Source organism: Anomaloglossus baeobatrachus, chromosome 1, assembly GCF_048569485.1.
Source record: "Anomaloglossus baeobatrachus isolate aAnoBae1 chromosome 1, aAnoBae1.hap1, whole genome shotgun sequence".
Classification (NCBI taxonomy): domain Eukaryota; kingdom Metazoa; phylum Chordata; class Amphibia; order Anura; family Aromobatidae; genus Anomaloglossus; species Anomaloglossus baeobatrachus.
In genome coordinates, this window is record NC_134353.1 from 20,461,070 (window position 1) to 20,478,869 (window position 17,800).

The window sequence follows — 17,800 nt, forward strand, 5'->3', positions numbered from 1 at the left end:
ATGAGCCCAGCCGCCACAGCATGAGCCCAGCCACTGCAGCATGAGCCCAACTGCCACAGCATGAGCCCAGCCACCGCAGCACGAGCCCAGCCACTGGAGCATAAGCCCAGCTGCAGCAGCCCCTGCACAGCCACCACAGCAACTGCACAGCCACTTCAGCATTGCTGCAAAGCTGCATTCAGATTCTAAGATGCACCACTCACTTTCCTCCAAAATTTGTGGGAGGAAAAGTATATCTTATAATCCGAAAAATATAGTAAATATTAGTTTAACAAACTACCCAATATATTACTGTGTAGAAGAAAGGGACAAATGGGTTTGATTGTAAAGTAATATATCTATATATCTGAACAGCGGACCCCCATAGTCACTCCTGGGCCCTTGCCACCACAGTCCAACACTGCTATGAAACTATGAGACATCATCTACCACAACCATGTTTGAAATTTATGGGAACCTTACGGAAAACATTAAAGAATAATAATCAGCAAAACTGAAAATATATTCATTTGGTTCTTTGCAGATAAATTACGGTGTGACGGACAAGCAGCTGAACAATAATCTCTTGATAAATTCCTTCTTCAGCATGGCTCCACAGAGTTATTTTCACCATTTGGCGATTGTGCTCTGCTTGAAACATTTTGGATGGAACTGGGTGGGAATCATAACCCCAGAGGATGAAAGTGCGGAGGCCGAGGTGCGAGAGCTCAGCAGACTCATGACCCGACATGGAATATGCACCGAATTTATTGTGAGAATTGTTAAAGACACAACTATTAATGTAAAAAATCATTTCATCATAGAAAGATCCAGAGCTGAAGTCCTCATAATCTGCGGCCAGTTTCCCATAATATACAGCAGATTGTTAATGTTGTTTGATCAGAAGAGGACACTAATCCTGAACGACTCGTGGTTCTTGCATCTTCTTCTAGGGTACCAGTATATGAAAATAGTTAATTGTAGTCTGAGCGTTTCACAATTTAATAAACCAGTGCCCAAACTCTGGAGCTTCATCCATAATTTAGATCTAATTTCAAACCTAAAAGATCCGTATCTTACGGTGATTTCTATGTTTTATTGTTCAAGTCAGAGCAAATTATCCAATATTGTAAAAACAGTTGCGCTACATCTTGTCACGAGGAACTGCTCAGCAAAACATTTCCCAACAGCCGATATTTATCAAGTGGATATCATAGTCTATTATGTGTACACGGCGGTGTACGTCCTGGCCCACGCTATACATGAGATGAATATGTATATGGACAGATTTCCTCATGGATCCAGAAAATTAAATTACAGAACAAAGGTAAATGTAGATATATTAATACAAATCTCCCATGTTTCCTTTAAAAGTTCAACTGCTATTATACTATCATAATAATCATCATCATCATCATCATCACTGTTATTGCTACTCTAAACTGCCAATATTTTATGTTTTATTACTGATATTACTAATAGCACTGTCAGGGAAGTGAAAGCCTAGGCAAACTGCCAAGATTGCTCCACCCTAACGCCGACCCTTCCCCAACTTCTACTGTTCTCACTAGTGCCACTACTATTACTGCTACTATTTCTACTACCACCACTTCTGCTGAAACTTGCGCCACTACATTTACTGTTATAATGAATAGCATTATTGTTATACTTCGACTAAGGCCTAAGCCACACGGCATGAAAATCGGAGCGAGTGGAATGTGATAAAACATCGCATTCCACTCGGATCAATATTAGCCTATGTGCCAGCACCCATGAGCGATAATTTTCTCAGCCCTAATCGGACCGAGAAAACAATCGCAGCATGCTGTGGGTGCAATGTGATCCAGGTTTGTCTCGCACCCATTCAAGTATATGGGGCAAGAAAATCATCGCACGGCACTCTCAGTACACCTCTGTAGTGCAAGTGGAGAGCGAAAATGGCAATCGCCGGCTACAGAAGAGAGAGGGAGATAAATACCTCCCTCTCTTCCTCAGTGCCGGCCCTCCCCTCCTCAGCACCGGCCCTCCCCTCCTGAGAGCTGGCCCGCCTCTCCTCAGTGCCGGCCCGCCCCCTGCAGCTGTCGTCTGATTGCACGATCGGACCTCAGTTGCAATGACACTGCTGTGCTGCTAGCGTGAGCCGAGTATCATGCGAGGATTACAGTAGTCCCCGTGTGGCCCGGCCTAAAACTATTACTAAGCTTCACTACATGTGATTGCCTAGCTACTTGGCTGAACAGTTAATTCTAGAACAATGCCAGTGGTAGCATTATGCTCAGTGGTGCTTCTTGCCCTAGTTTACCTGTGCATTGTGTTTTGATCTTTTGTTGACAGGCCTTGTACCTTATCTTGCCTTGTCCCTTTGCTCTGATCTACTATCCTTCAGATTTTTCCGACTCCTGACCATGACTTAATTATGGCTTTGTCTATCTCCTTAATCTTTTATCTGCTTTCCTGGTATTGCTTAGAATGTGTGACTACCCTGCATCATGACTTGCCCATGTAGTTACTGGCGTCACAATACTACTACTACTACTACTACTACTACTACTACTACTACTACTACTACTACTACTACTACTACTACTACTATTGTTATCCTTTGCACTCCTGTTACCCATACTACAATTACAACTGTTCTCTCTTGGTTCTCCTCTAATGGCCACTTGGAGGTTGGAGGGAGAATAGATGTGGACAGAGTGCACTTCAAAAGAAGGAGGGACAAGGGAGGATAGAGGTGAGATTGGATTAAAGCTGCAGTTGTTAGAAAGCAGATGACCCGCTCCTCCACCCTGTCCATTGCCAGGGTGAGGAGTGTGGGTGAAGTGAAGGCCACCGTAGAACAGCAGGGGGGGGCAGTGTTGGAGGGTGTTAGCCATGTTTCATTGAGGCCCAGGAAGGATAGAGTGCAGGAGGTAAAAAGGTCATGAATAAATTGTAATTACAGACTGAACGGGCGTTCCAGAGCGCTCCAGAGGAAGGAAGTGGTGGGGAGTGCATCAAAGGATTGGATTTTATGTTGGAGAGATTACAATAGCTTAAAGTAGATGGGGAGAGATGGGAGGGTGATAAAATGGGGTGTATTAGCTGTAGGGGTTCAGGATTGGGAGATTTGTCACCAGCAGTAAAGTGTAGGAGAGAAAGGGAGAGAAAGGGAGAGTAGGTGGGAGAAGGAGAGCAGCCGACGTGTTGTGTGTGTTAGTAAGTAGAGTTGAGCGCAGTTCGCGGTTCTCCAGTTCGCGGTTCGAGTGATTTTGGAAGCTGTTCTAGATCGAACTAGAACTCAAGCTTTTTGCTAAAGCTCGATAGTTCTAGTTACGTTCGAGAACGGTTCTAGCAGCAAAAAGCCAAGCTAATTACTAGCTGGCTTTCCGCTGTAATAGTGTAAGTCACTCTGTGACTCACACTTTTATGAAATTTTAGCGTATAGTGTGCGGGAACAGTGCATTCAGATCACTGCTGCTGGAAAAATGGCGATCGCCATTTTTTTTTTTTTCCTTGTCTTCCTTCCCTAAGCGTGCGCGTGTAGTGGGGCGGGCCAGCATGTCAGTCAATCCCAGACACACACAGCTAAGTGGACTTTTAGCCAGAGAAGCAACGGCATGTGTGACAGGATGTCCATGTCACATGTCCCTGCATTATAAAAACGGGTATCTGCCCGTCCGGACGCCGTTATCTCTTCTGCGTCTGGGTGTCAGTCACCGCTGGCGTAGCTCCTGTCTCCGATACTGCTGTCTACGCTCTACACACAGCGCTATGCAGAATAGGGATAGAAGTTTCTATTAGCCCTTGTAAGAGCTAATAACAGCAGGGTCAGAGCCATAGGTGACAGTCAGGGCCATGGAAACAGATTTTAACAGTTACAGATAAGAGCGTCTGTGTAGCTAAGGTCAGGGAATTCCTCGCTGCATTTCCCCATTAGGAGGGATAGAAAGGGAGGCTTCCTTTCTTCTACCCAGACCCACAACCCTGCCACTGTACCCTCCTGCCCTTTTTACACTCAAGCTCATTGTTACTAAGCCATTATACTAGCAAACACTGAGTAAACTTAGTGGCATCCTAAAAGTGGCTGTTGGACTTCATTATTGTCCCACTGGTGCAAAGATATTTGCAGCACGTCTGCCTGCATTGCACACTAAAACTCATTGTTACTAAGCCATTATACTAGCAAAAACTGAGGAAACTTAGTGGCATCCTAAAAGTGGCTGTTCGACCTCCATTTGTGCCCCAATGGTGCCAAGCTATTTGCAGCACCTCTGCATTGCACACTCAAGCTCATTTTTACTAAGCCATTATACTAGCAAACACTAAGTAAACTTAGTGGCATCCTAAAAGTGGCTGTTGGACTTCCTTTAGTGTCCCACTGGTGCAAAGCTATTTGCAACACCACTGCATTACACACTTAAACACATTGTTAATAAGCCATTATACTAGCAAACACTGAGGAAACTTAGTGGCATCCTAAAAGTGGCTGTTGGACTTCCATTAGTGTCCCACTGGTGCAAAGCTATTTGCAGCACCACTGCATTGCACACTCAAGCTCATTGTTACTAAGCCATTATACTAGCAAACACTGAGTAAACTTAGTGGCATCCTAAAAGTGGCTGTTGGACTTCCATTAGTGTCCCACTGGTGCAAATATATGTGCAGCACCTCTGCATTGCACACTGAAACTCATTGTTACTAAGCCATTATACTAGCAAACACTGAGTAAACTTAGTGGCATCCTAAAAGTGGCTGTTGGACTTCCATTATTGCCCCACTGGTGCAAATCTATTTGCAGCACCTCTGCATTGCACACTCAAACTCATTGTGACTAAGTCATTCTAATAGCAAACTATGCTGCCCGTTTAAGGGCCGTAGTTGCATTGTCAGTGATAATTATTGTTGTTTATTCTGCTGTTAATAAAGATAGACCACCGCTGAAATCTACACCACCTCTCAATTTTTACTACCACATTTTAAGTGCACAATCTTGTCGCAATCAAAATAAGTGGAAAAATGACAGATGCTGGTGGAAAGGGGAAGAGGCGTGTTGGAAAAGGAAAAAAAAGGGTTTGTCCGTGGGGAAGGTGGCAAAGCTCCATTAACATCTGCTGAAGATAGGCCATCTTCCAGCAAAAGTAAGATGTCTACTACTTACCATGGACAATCCGATGCGCTCCCTTTTTTACGGACACGAACAACTGGAACAAAGGTAGATGATGGCCAAAAAAAGAAAATGCTTGAATGGATCTTAAGTGGTCCAACAAGTGCCCTCTCTGCCACCTCAACTACCGTATCCAAAAACACCAGTCCTTTGAGTTGTCATCCCAATCACACTTGCTTTCTCCCAGCTCTGAAGTCTCCATCCGCCCTGCACAGTATGGTGTAAGTGAGATGACTGAGTCTGCAGAGCTGTTCAGTCACACTATAGCCTGGGAATCAGAAATGTGCTCCCAAGCTACAGCGAGTACAGACCAGGAAATGGTCAGCAGTGATGCCCAGAACCTTTGTGACTCTGATTAAGGCCGTGAGGACCAAGTTTCTGAGCATAATGTTGACCCTTATTCACAAACTGTAACACCTGTTGTTATAGACAATGAGGAACATACTGATGACGATGAGACGCAGATACCAGATTGGGATGACAACTTAAATATTCGGTCAGGGCAAGAAGAGGCTCGGTCTGAGGGTGAGGGGAGTGCAAACACAACAATTGATGAGGAAGTTCTAGATCCCACTTACTGTCAACCCATAGTCAGGCACTCGAGGAGGTCAACAGAGGCGGTGGAGGGGGATGTAACTGACGACGAAGTTACCTTGCGCCTTCCTGGACAGAGTCGTAGTACTGGTAGCACGTCTACAACTGCATCCTTAGCCACCACTGTGCCTCTGAGCACTAGTCGGGGTGGATCAGCAGGTCGCATATGCCCTCTAAGCCTTGCCTAGCCTGGTCCTTTTTTGACATAGCAAAAGATCATCCAAATTATGTGATCTGTAAAATTTGTCGTGATTCTGTTAGTAGAGGGTAAAACCTCAGCAGTTTGACAACTTCGTCCATGAATCGTCACATGAATAAATATCATATGTCCCGGTGGGAAGCTCGCCGTGCTGCAATGTGGCCTAGCGGAGCGAACCATCCACCGCCTGCCCCTTCAAGTGCATTTGCGCGCTCTTCATCCTCTAGGACTGTGGGGACAGCTGTCACACCTGGTTTTCCATGCACAACTTCCACCACTGTAACCGCAACAGGCAGTTTGCTTGGTAGGTCGTCAGTTGGTTTGGAAGGGGAAACAAGTGCGTGGGTATAGCTCTCTCAGACATCGATAGCACCAACGTTGGATGAAGGCAACATCATGTCTACGCCTGCACTTTCCTCACAAACCTGCATTTTTCCAGGGACACCCTACTCAACACCGTCTACACACAGCAGCCAGATCTCTGTCCCTCAGATGTGGACAAATAAAAGACCATTTCCTGCGACCCATGACAAAACTAAGAGGTTGACTTTATCCCTCTGTAAGCTCTTGGCTACCGAAATTCTGCCTTTCCACCTGGTGGACACACAGGATTTTAGAGACCTTATGTCTGTCGCTGTGCCCCAGTACCAGATGCCCAGTCGCCACCACTTCTCTAAGAAAGGTGTGCCTGTGCTACGCCAGCATGTCGCACACAACATCACCGCTTCCTTGAGAAACTCTGTGTGTGAACGGGTGCATTTCACCACCGATACTTGGACCAGTAAGCATGGACAGGGACGTTACATGTCGCTGATAGGGCACTGGGTAACTATGGTGATAGATCGTGAAGGGTCTGCTGCACAAGTCTTGCCATCCCCACGACTTGTGTGTCAATCCTCTGTCTGTCCAAGTCCCGCCACTGCTTCTGCCTCCTCCACCTCGTCTGGGTCCTCCACCTCTGCCCCAAGCCTGCCTGGTCAGGCCACCAGCGTTCTAACTGCGCAGACGGAATCCTGCACCCCTCATTACTATTCTGGCAGCAGAGCCAATGGCATCAGGTGGTCTTTAGCTTGAAATGTCTTGGAAATAAGAGTCACCAAGCGGCTGAGTTGTGGGCAGCTCTGGAGACTGAGTTTGGTAAATGGTTGTCTCCACTCAACCTGCAGCCTGGTAAGGCCGTGTGCAATAATGCTGCAAACCTGGGTGCGGCCCTTCGCCTGGGCAAGGTGACACACGTGCCTTGTATGGCTCACGTGTTGAACCTTGTTGTCCAGCAATTTTTAACACACTATCCCAGCCTAGATGGCCTTCTGAACAGGGCACGAAAACTGTCTGCTGACTTCCGCCATTCAACCACCGCTGCTGTGCGACTTGCATCGCTCTAGAAGTCTTTCGGCCTGCCGGATCATCGCCTGAAATGCGATGTGCCGACACACTGGAATTCGACTCTCCACATGTTACAGCGACTGTGGCAGCACCGTCGAGCCCTGGTGCAATACGTCATGACGTATAGCCTGGGCCAACGAGATGCAGAGGTGAGGCAGATCACCCTGATGGAGTGGTCTCAGATCAAGGACCTATGCACCTTTTTGCACAGTTTCGACATGGCGACATATATGTTTAGCGCTGACAATGCCATTATCAGCATGACAATTCCAGTCATTTACATGCTGGAGCACACGCTAAACACTATTCGGTGTCAGTGGGTGGGACAACAGGAAGGGGAGGAAGTACAGGAGGATTCATGTGTGCAAGAGACAACAACATCATCAAGGTCCAGATGTTCATCATCACCAACGCGGCAGGCATGGGACCATGGGGGACAGGGATCAACAAGGGCGCATGGTAGCAGGGGAAATGTTGAGGAAGGTGCAGGAGAAGATGAAGAAATGGAGGATGAACTGTCCATGGACATGGAAGACTCAGCGGATGAGGGAGACCTTGGTCAAATTTCAGTTGAAAGAGGTTGGGGGGAGATGTCAGAGGAAGAAAGAACGGTTAGCAGCTCTATGCCACAAACAGAGCGTGGACTTGGTCCGCATGGCTGCGCAAGACACATGATTGCCTTCTTGCTGCACTACCTCCAACATGACCCTCGTATTGTCAAAATTAGAAGTGATGATGACTACTGACTTGCCACACTATTAGATCCCCGGTACAAGTCCAAATTTTGTGACATAATTCCAGCCATAGAAAGGGACGCACGTATGCAGGAGTATCAGCAGAAGCTGCTACTCGATCTTAGCTCGGCTTTTCCACCAAACAACCATGCAGGTGCAGGGAGTGATTCTCCCAGTTGTAACTTGACAAACATGGGACGGTCTCGTCATCTTCAACAGTCTACCCGTACCAGAAGCACCGTATCTGGTGCTGGTAACAGCAATTTTATGCAATCTTTTCATAATTTTTTTAGACCATCCTTTGCAAGGCCACCAGAGACAACAAGTCTGACACATAGTCAACGGCTGGAGAGGATGATACAGGAGTATCTCCAAATGAACATCGATGCCATGACTTTGCAACTGAAGCCTTGCTCATTTTGGGCTTCAAATCTTGAAAAATGGCCTGAGCTCTCCACTTACGCCTTGGAGATCTTGTCGTGTCCAGCTGCCAGCGTTGTCTCTGAACGAGTCTTCAGTGCTGCTGGCTGTGTGCTGACAGATAAGCGCACGCGTCTGTCCAGTGACAATGTGGACAGACTGACGTTCATCAAAATGAACAAGTCATGGATCCAGAAGGAATTTACTACCCCTGTGTCATCCTGGGGAGAGTAAATGCTTGTGTATTTTGAATGTGCTTGATGCAAATCTACCTGTGAAGTGTACAACTGGGGTACAAGTGCTGCCACTGAAGGGGTGGGTGTGTGTGTTGGGCCCAATTTTTGGAAAAAAGGGAGACTCCACTTGGAGTAACCCTTGCTTACAGTGTTTTTAAAAATGATCCAAGATGAACAGATCTGGGATCAGGAAAGACTTAGCTACCTACCCCGGTGTCATCCTGGGGACGGTTAAGTATGGCGTATTTTTGAATGTGCTTGATGTAAATCTACCTGTGAAGTGTACAACTGGGGCACAAGTGCTGCAACTGAAGGGGTGGGTGTCTGTGTAGCCCAATTTTTGGAAAAAAGGGAGACTCCGCTTGGAGTCACCTTGCGGTGTTTTACATGATTTTAGAAGGGCGTGCCATGCCTATATCTGTGTCTCCTCTTTTTCCTTGTCCAGCTCTTTTGTTTTCGCATGAGTATATGTCCTTGTCACTTTCCCATGTGTTTGTGTTGTGTTGTGAGTTGTTTGTCACCTTTTGGACACCTTTGAGGGTGTTTTCTAGGTGTTTTTATGTGTTTGTGATTGCCTCCCATTGTTTCCTATGCGGTTCAAGTGGTTCGCCGAACCGGTTCGCCGAACTGAACTCGAACGAGACCTCCGTTCGGCGAACCAAACTCTCTATTAGTAAGAGACATCTGAGGTTTAGGAGCGGGTCAGTAGATGTGGACAGGTGAGGAAGTAAGAGGGAAAGGGAGATAATTATTTGTTTGGGGAGAGCTGAGGTTTGGGGTTAGTAAAGGAGAGTGAGCATTAGCGGAGCAAAGACTGTAAGGGTAAAGGTAAGCATGGAGAGATTATGTTTGGAAAAGTGCAAAGGGAAGCATGGTGAAACAGCGGAACCTCTCATCTTCCGGTCAATTTCTGGAGTATTTCTGGACTGTTTCTGCAGCACACTTATTGGAGCCACACTTGATGGAGGCATGCTAGTCTGGGGACTCCATATTTATATATCAAGTGTCCATGAAATAGACCAGGCGTGAGTAGATGGGAAGAGGTTTTGTGAGACAGGTCAGAGAATCACAGCAAGGGGGTATTAGAAGACAAGAGTTAATGATAAGAGATTCAGCAATAGAGTAGAAGCAGACATACTAAATGGATACATATAAAACTGACGTGAATTGGGACCAATTGAAAGCAGGATATTGGGCTGCAGAAGTAGACATACCAGTAGGTTAAACCAATAGGTTGTCAGATCAGAAGTAGTGATGACAATCAGATCATAGAATTACATTTCTGCATATATTTCTGCAGCATACTCATTGGAGCCACACTTGATGGAGACACGCCAGAGCAAGGTGGATAACCACCTCTGTGATACATATCTCCCCGCCATGATGTGTCCGGTGACCATTTGCAATATTTAATTAGGTAGATAATGGATGGATAGATAGATAGATAGATATGGTTGAAACAAGAAATTTACAAACGCAATCTAAAAGACACATGTGCATGTTTTTCTCACTATCTGACATAAGATGATAAAAAAAATCTGAAAAAACCTTTCCTGTTTTAGGTCAATTAGGATTACAAAATTATTTTTATTTGCCAATTGCCAGAATAATGAGAGAGAGAATGTTTTGAGGCATTTTTATTACTTGCTAAAAAGACAAAGTTTACATACATTTCATTAGTATTTGATACCTTTGCCCTTAAACTGTATAACTTAAATTTTTCGTTTCATCAGACCACAGGACATCTCCAAAAATTAAGGTCTTTGTTCTTGTGTGCATTTGCAAATATTAGTCTGGCTTTTTTGTGTTTTCTTTCGAGTAATAGCTTCTTCCTGGCAGATAGGCCTTTCATCCCATGTTGATACAGTACTTGTTTCAGTGTAGATAATAACAAACTCTTACCAGCTTCCACCAGCATCTTCACAAGGTCTCTTGCTTGTGTTATTGGGTTGAAATGCCCATATCTGACCAAAGCACGTTCATCCCTGGTACACAGCACCCGTCTCCTTCCTCAGTGGTATGATGGCTGGACATTCCCATCTTGTTTGTACTTGCATATAATTGTTTGTACAGAAGAATGAGGCACCTTCAGGTATCTGGAAATTGCACTCAAAGATGAACCAGACTTGTGCAAGTCCACAATTCTCTTCCTGAGATCTTGGTGATTTCTTTTGACTTTCCCATGATGCTACAGAAAGAAAAAGTGTGTTTCAGGTGTGTATTAAAATACATCCACAGGTGTGTCTCTAATTAGCTCAGATGTTGCCAATAAACCTATCAAAACTTTCCAAAGACATGACATCATCATATGGGGTGTCCCATATTGTGTAAAAATGAAATAGAGATAGAGAGACAGGCGCAATATGGGAAGCATCCGTGGATAGATTTAGGATAGATATTTAGAACTGCTCACCTTTGCAGGTTGTGAACCCCCACACAACTCCAGTGAAAGCGTGTCAGTCCGGGGTATTCCTCCGTTCTGATTGCAGTGTCCAAGCTTATTGAATCCAGACTTATGGTATTGTTGTCGGCTCCTGAACTCCACCGGCACCTTGGGATTCAGGTTTTCCTCCACGATCCTCCAGTTCCCAGCTGGATTCTATAATGGGTTGGCAGGTCCTTTGCAGCTACTACCGAAATCCCAGGTAGGGAGTGGGTATATTGAAAAGAGTTCTTTCGGTCTGATGTAGTGCATAAGGAACCACTTGCTGATATTAATTGTTATACTTTATTTATACTCCTATTAATACAACGCGTTTCAGCAGACAATATGCTTTACCTGATGAAACGCGTTGTATTCATAGGAACTTATAATTAATAAAGTACAACATTTAATATCAGCAAGTGGTTCTTTATGCGCTACACCAGACCGAAAGAACTCTTTTCCATATTGTGTAAAGGCATAAAGGCATAGTACTCATAATGTATGTAAACTTTTGACTTTGCAGATTATGCCAGAGAATTAAGAGAATTAGAATATTATATGAGACCAACTGAAATAAAAAATATTTTAAGCTGAGAAATGTTAATGCTTACTGAAAAGTGTACAGTAAATGCATCAATACTTGGTCGCGGCTCCTTTTGCATGAATTTCTGCATCAATTCGGCAATGTGGCAGGAGGCGATCAGCCTGTGGTGCTGCTGAGGTGTTATGGAAACCCAGGTTGCTTTGATAGCCGCCTTCAGCTCGTCTGCATTGTTAGCTCTGGTGTCTCTCATAGATTCTCTATGGGGTTTAGGTCAGGTGAGTTTGCTGGCTAATCAAGCACAGTGATACTGTGGTTAGTAAACCAGGTTTTGGTACTTTTGGCAGTGTGGACAGGGGCCAAGTTCTGCTGGAAAATGAAATTTTCATCTCCGAAAAGCTTGTCGGCAGAGGGAAGCATGAAGTGCTGTAATATTTCCTGGTAGACGGCTGTGCTGATTTTGGTCTTGATAAAACACAGTGGAGCTACACCGCAGATGACATGGCTCCCCAAAGCATCACTGATTGTGGAGACTTCACACTAGACCTCAGAAGCTTGGCTTGTGGCCTCCACTCTTCCTCCAGACTCTGGGACCGCGATTTCCAAATGAAAAGCAGAATTCACTTGCAGCTGAAAACAACACCTTGGACACTGAGAACAGTCCAGTTCTTTTTCTCCTTGGCCCAAGTAAGACACTTCTGGCGTTGTCTATTGGTTATGAGTGGTGACACAAGGAATGTGACACTTGTAGCCCATGTCCTGGATACGTCTGTGTGCGGTGGCTCCTGAAGCACTGACTCCAGCAGCGTCCACTACTTGTGAATCTCCCCCAAATTTTTAAATGGCCTTTTCTTAACAATCCTATCAAGGCCGCGGTTATCCCGGTTGCTTGTGCACCTTTTTGTACTACACGTTTTCCTTCCACTCAACTTTCCATTAATATGCTTGGATACAAATTGCTGTGAACAGCCAAAGTCTTTAGCAATGACCTTTTGTGGCTTATCCTCCTTGTGGAGTGTGTCAGTGACTGCCTTCTGGACATCTATCAAGTCAGCAGTCATCCCCATGATTGTGTAGCCTACTGAGCCAGGTTAAATGACCATTTTAAATGCTTAGAAAGCCTTTACAGGTGTTTTTGTGGTAATTATTCTATTTTTCTGAGATAATGACTTTTGGGTTTTCATTGACTGTAACCCATACTCATCAACATTAACAGAAATTACCACTTGAAATAGATCCTTCAGTGTGTAATGACTCCATATAATATATAGAAATAGATCTGTGATGTCACATCTAGGGGAAGTCAGCACAGTGTGTGTAATGAGATCCACCACAAAATGGAATCAGAGCTGTCTGTAATGAGAACAACCACTAGAGGGAGCTCAGGCACACGACGTCCTAGGTAAGAGAAAGGTTGCTAAGAGGAGTCGTACTAACCAGGTCAGAGCTGAGAGAGGGAGCGCAGTACAAATGTTACGGGGGGCTGTCTGATAATAAAAACCGAAGGAATGTCAGACAGTCAGGGTCCACCGTGCAAAGTCTCTGCTGCAGACTATGGCAGAGGATAAGGGGTATCTTGTACTACGGAAGCAGTACTGACACTGATACGTCTCAGTGACACTAGAGTCAATCACGGCGTGTTCTGTTAGTCACAGCGACTACCGTATTAGCATTAACGTAAAAGAGATATGTTAATAGTGAGGAAGAGTATGTGTGCCGCTGTAAATAGTAACAGCACAAGTGCAGAGTGCAATACCTCTGTTATACTCACAGAGGAATATAGCTCCACGGTCCATTTTTCACATTTTCACTCTTACATATAGCTATTGGATTTTTCAAGTCAGTATTCACACAGCAGTTTCTGCTATTTCATGTATTCCCCTTACATAGTCACTGGTGTGCATACCTTATCTCCCCACAAGCACATGACCAGCGGCCAATCAGCTTAGAAGGTGTCAGAGACATGTGACCTCGTGTCAGTGTTGATGTCACCCGCACATGTGCAATGGCTCCAAGATAGGACTTAGTCTCCAGCGCTCGCACATGTGCAGTAGCAAGAAATCCAAACATAGTCTCCAGTGCCACAGCAAAGAGGAAGGAGACACGCAGATACCCAGAACGGGAACCGTAACAACAAGGGAGGAGAAGGAGTCAGGGTCCAGGCCAAGCCAGAGGTCAGTAACAGGGAGAGCAAGCCGAAGGAGTGGGCAAAGGGACGAGGGACAGGACAACGAGGAGATGGGAGACAGGGAGGTCAGGCAGAACGAAGGTCAGAAAGGGTTGGAGGAGGTAATGGAAGGAATCTAGAGCACTTACAGAAAGTCACCTGTGTGTGACGTTATGTCAGATATCACAGCCAGGATGTCTGGCATAATCTGACATAACATTACAAGGCATCAGATGATATTCTGCTGGGGATTATGTGACCATGATAGTAGCTCAGGTAATATAAGGATTTTGGAAAGCCAGGTACGTATTTACAAGAAAGCTTCTCCAAGGCAGTTAATTCTCATAAAATGGGCAACCCCTTTAACTATATTTTTTGGCTGTAGAGTCTGGTGCACACAGCCCATTAGATTCCTGGTAATTGTAATCATTTAAGTATGAACAAACTGAAATATATTTTCTAATTTTAAAACAAGAGGTTATACAAATCAGTTGTGACCGTTTGACAGGAGCCCTTGTGGACACTCCCAAATTGCCAACATCCATGGCTCTCCTGTTGATTAGCTTGTGGTGGAGGGCACGGGGCAGGTAGCAACATAGTTGTGGCAGCCAGGGGGAGCAACAGGCCACAGCACAGCTTGTCATTAACCCCACGCCTCCACATCATCGCACCACACACGGGAACACTCCATAACAGTCTCAGAAGACACACTTGCACTTCTTCAGAAAATAGTTCAGTCTCAGTTTTTTCTTAAACACGTTAACTTTATTTCTGGGATCTTCACAATACCTCGGTCCACATCTTGACATCTTGATGAGACCGGTAACCTTCTCATGGGGGTTCCTTCCACTCTTCCCACTTGAACTAATTTAGCAACTATCAGCGCCTCTGGGACCCAGACAACTTCGGTATTCTCCAGGCCTCTCTTGCCATCATTACATTTCATGTACACACAGGGGTTTGCAACCACCCAGCGGTCTCCCCTCCGTGCCAGGCCATCTAGATGTACCCCACCATTAGGGGGCGCACTGACCTTTTTGTGAGTGTGGGATTCCTTGATTTTTCACCAGCAGATGGAAACACCAGGCCCCCAACCGTCATACTATACTCTCTTCTTGGGGGAAGTGGTTTTTCCATACCGGGTCCCACGTGTCATGGCTGCAGGGGTGACCCATTGGATCAGAAACTGTTCTTTGGGGATTATCTCTCATCCATTATCCTGGGAACTCTCCTCTCCTCCCATTTACCCTCTCTTATGTATCCCTGTTTTCTTCCTCCTCCTGCCTACCCAGGTGCCAGGACATACATGCTGCCACACTGCCACCTGGTGATGAATCAAACAGGGAATTTACAGTTGCAGACAGAACATTAGTATGCTGGGTACAGATACAAGGGTGGGCCTAGCCGTTAACCCCCCCACAAGCTGGCCACGTCAGTTACTAATGGTCCTGCATTATACAAGGTCCTGCAGATAAATTTGCACCATCTCTATTTATAATGTCTCTCCTCTGGTTTGTTATCTGACACAATGCATGATTTTATCTTTTTATAAGCTAAAATACTTTGTAAGAAGAGTCAATTTCATGGATTATACTCAGGAAATAATTTCATTCGATGAGACAAGAAGACTCCGCTCTCCTCCGAAGCTGATGCTGAAAAATTGGAGCTTTTTTTCCCACATTAATTTGAGTGTTAGTTATAAAACCTTAACTGAGAGTTACTTTTGGCCAAATGATTCCCTCCCACAACACGACTGGCTGCAATTTCAAGATGATACTATATTCTGGAAAAATGGCAAAGTAAGTTTCCTCCTTACTTATTTATCAGCATTAGAGATGAGCGAACCTGAATTTTGCTGTTCGGTGTTCAGTAGGAACTCAGACTTTTCCATGAAAACAAAGTTCAGGTCGGAGTTTGGGTGCTTTATGTAAGCAATAGGGATGATTGAATACCTCAAATATTCGGCTTCGCGAATATCGGACGAATAGGTCGCTGCTATGCAAATATTCTATGCTCAATGTAAGTCTATGGTACGTCCAAATAGTTCCGAATAGTTGTTATTCGTGTTTCCCATAGACTTACATTGCTCATCGAATATTCGCGAATAGTCGAATAGCGGCGACCTATTCAACAAATATTTGCAACGTCGAATATTTGAGGTATTCGATCATCCCTAGTAAGCAAATCACTCATGTAAGCAGGGCTGTATTTTGCCTTCGTGCTGCCCTAGGCACTTTAAGTGGTCGCGCCCCTTATTGACAACATAAAACTGAGTTTTCGCACACGACATCTGTTTAAGGCACATCTACTCTGTAAAACACTTTAAGGCTATGTGCGCACGTTGCGTACAGTTCACTGCAGAAATTTCTGCAGCGATCTGAAGAGCACATGTGCGCTTCTAATCGCTGCAGAAAATGTCCGTAGTGAGCGCCGATTCCATGCGCTCTGCCTGCAGCTCCTGCCATAGACAGAGCAGGAGCTGCCGGCAAAGCGCAGGAAAGAAGTGACATGTCACTTCTTTTTACGCAGCGCTTCGGCAGTAGCTGAAGCGGTGCGCTCTAAAGCGCCATGTGCGCACGGCCCCTGCACAATCTCCATAGACTGTGCAGGGGACGCAGGACGCATGCAGTTACGCTGCGCTACAAAGCGCAGCGTAACTGCATGTATTTGCGCAACGTGCGCACATAGCCTAAAAGGTATCAATGAGAAACGAAGGGCACTAACCCCCCCCCAATGGGGATCACCACGGGCACATCAAAACAGCATGAGTATAAAATATTCCCACCACACCATCCCCACTTATATACTGTGACTGTCACACTGCCCCTAATAAACTACACATTGCCCTCCCTTATAAATTATACCCACCACACCTTCCTCAATTATGAAATATGATCTGCACATTGTCCTCACATCATGCTGCTCCCTCCTCACAATGTCCCATGCATGCTGCCCCCTCCTCACAATGTCCCATGCATGCTGCCCCCTCCTCACAATGTCCCATGCATGCTGCCCCCTCCTCACAATGTCCCATGCATGCTGCCCCTCCTCACAATGTCCCATGCATGCTGCCCCCTCCTCACAATGTCCCATGCATGCTGCCCCCTCCTCACAATGTCCCATGCATGCTGCCCCCTCCTCACAGTGTCCCATGCATGCTGCCCCCTCCTCACAGTGTCCCATGCATGCTGCCCCCTCCTCACAGTGTCCCATGCATGCTGCCCCCTCCTCACAGTGTCCCATGCATTCTGCCCCCTCCTCACAGTGTCCCATGCATGCTGCCCCCTCCTCACAGTGTCCCATGCATGCTGCCCCCTGCTCACAGTGTCCCAAGCATGCTGCCCCCTCCTCACAGTGTCCCATGCATGCTGCCCCCTCCTCACAATGTCCCATGCATGCTACCCCCTCCTCACAGTGTCCCATGCATGCTGCCCCCTCCTCACAGTGTCCCATGCATGCTGCCCCCTCCTCACAGTGTCCCATGCATGCTGCCCCCTCCTTACAATGTCCCATGCATGCTGCCCCCTCCTCACAGTGTCCCATGCATGCTGCCCCCTCCTCACAGTGTCCCATGCATGCTGCCCCCTCCTCACAGTGTCCCATGCATGCTGCCCCCTCCTCACAATGTCCCATGCATGCTGCCCCCTCCTCACAATGTCCCATGCATGCTGCCCCCTCCTCACAATGTCCCATGCATGCTGCCCCCTCCTAACAATGTCCCATGCATGCTTCCCCCTCCTCACAATGTCCCATGCATGCTGCCCCCTCCTCACAATGTCCCATGCATGCTGCCCCCTCCTCACAATGTCCCATGCATGCTGCCCCCTCCGCACAGTGTCCCATGCATGCTGCCCCCTCCTCACAGTGTCCCATGCATGCTGCCCCCTCCTCACAGTGTCCCATGCATGCTGCCCCCTCCTCACAGTGTCCCATGCATGCTGCCCCCTCCTCACAATGTCCCATGCATGCT

General features: G+C 46.2%; 1 protein-coding gene across 1 annotated transcript in view; it reads left to right on the forward strand.

Annotated features, from left to right (window-relative positions):
* The window catches only part of LOC142298321 (vomeronasal type-2 receptor 26-like), a 55,608-nt gene that overhangs the window by 17,625 nt on the left and 20,183 nt on the right, over window positions 1–17,800 (forward strand). The window contains exon 2 of the mRNA XM_075341793.1: window positions 524–1,306. Coding sequence (XP_075197908.1) covers window positions 524–1,306 — 783 coding nt within the window. The remainder of the gene's footprint in view (window positions 1–523; window positions 1,307–17,800) is intronic.